This window comes from Sinocyclocheilus grahami, unplaced genomic scaffold (genome assembly GCF_001515645.1).
Source record: "Sinocyclocheilus grahami isolate Dianchi unplaced genomic scaffold, SAMN03320097.WGS_v1.1 scaffold5686.1, whole genome shotgun sequence".
Taxonomy (NCBI): Eukaryota; Metazoa; Chordata; class Actinopteri; order Cypriniformes; family Cyprinidae; genus Sinocyclocheilus; species Sinocyclocheilus grahami.
Window position 1 is genome coordinate 1,845 of NW_015510307.1, and position 1,571 is coordinate 3,415.

Here is a 1,571-nt window from a genome sequence, read left to right on the forward strand (position 1 = left end):
AAAAAAAACATATTCATGCCAAACATAAATGCATTAAGATGTAGTACACTAAACAAAATTTAAGCAGAAAATAAGTTCCTTATATATTATATATTTATTTAAATTCCAAATAAAATAGTTTTAATGTTTAATAAATATAATTTTTAAAAAATATATATTTTTGTATATTATACATAAATGTAATATAATTTATTTGTACATGGCATTATATGTTTTTGTGAGACTGGCAAGTGTACTATGCTGAACATCAGTTGAAAAAAAGGCTAAATAATTATTTAATATAATATAAAATAATTTTTAATCTTATGGAGTAAAAATGAATATTTCCAAAACATTGTTTATACAGCAGTCATTGTCAGGTTTGCCTAAAGTGAATTTTGGACCCCGTGAGTGAGCGAGTGTGTGTGTGTGTAACTGCATACTGTGGACTGTGGTCATGTTTCACTGGTGAGAACAGAACCAAACCCATGCAGTTTATACCCATTTCTGCAGTACCACAGACCAACAGCGGGGACGCCAAAGCACACTATATTACACAGAGAGGAGAGACAGCAGAAATATCAGAGATATATCTCAACACCTCAGAGAAAACTCAGTCACGCAGGACAGCTGATGGAGATGGAGGAGGAAGAGAACGTCATGGGAGAGAGAGAAAAATCAAAGATGTCACCTGACTCTAAATGAAGGAAAGGAAAACGCTGATAGAAATAAGCTCTCTGACAGTTCTGGACCTCTGAGAGAGATGGACAGATGGGAGACGGTGTGTACAGAGGTCCAGGAGGACGTGAAACAAGGGGTGGATGTATGGATGGATGGAGAGGGGAAGAAACAGAGGACCAAACACCAGCAGAAGAGAACAAATCCGTTAGTCATTGTACCCCTTTGTTGAGTTTAAAAGCTTCACGCCCTTGTGTCCTACACATTTCTTCGGCATTTATAGTCTTCCTCCACAACCTATGCATTTAATAGCTGATCCAATGTGATATATCGACTCACCGTCCTTCCACAGCTCCGAAACAAACTTGTCGGTGGATTGATTGAGCAAACTCGCCACGTTATCGTTCAGTGGGTCCATGTTCTTCATCAGCCACTCATCCGCCTTGTAATCCACCTGAAAAACCCAATCACAGATGTTTAAAATGCCCAAATAAGGCTATGTTATCGCACATGGGTTCAGCCGAGGAGCAAGTCAGCACCTTTCCAGCATAGTGCATGATGCAGAAATCCGCCTCGTCCTTCAGTTTCTTGGGTTTATGGAATTTGGGATGCGTTCCTTGCTCCTGTAGGACCTTCTCCACAAAGCTCTTGTCCGTGGCTTTGGGGAACCAGCACTCCTCGTCCAGGAGAGCCAGGATACCCGGAGGACTTGCCTGGAAACAGGCAAGACAGATTACAATCAAAGTCTTCATCATCAGCAGAAGATCATAACTCGGGAAGATCAGGAAATCAAACTGGATTTAGTATTTTTAAAGTAATGGATCTAAAGTTCTCGTTTCCAAGTTTTATACATCAAGATCCAAGTAATATCTAGACCAGTGGTTCTCAAACTTTTTTGGTCACGCCCCCCTTTA

At 39.8% G+C, this 1,571-nt stretch overlaps 1 protein-coding gene across 1 annotated transcript in view; it reads right to left on the reverse strand.

Annotated features, from left to right (window-relative positions):
• Positions 1–1,571, reverse strand: part of LOC107577315 (myosin-9-like) — a gene marked incomplete at its 3' end in the record, with an annotated part of 7,683 nt that overhangs the window by 939 nt on the left and 5,173 nt on the right. Inside the window, exons 4-5 of the mRNA XM_016263404.1 lie at positions 1,197–1,365; positions 997–1,111 (exon numbers count right to left, since the gene is read on the reverse strand). Coding sequence (XP_016118890.1) covers positions 997–1,111; positions 1,197–1,365 — 284 coding nt within the window. The remainder of the gene's footprint in view (positions 1–996; positions 1,112–1,196; positions 1,366–1,571) is intronic.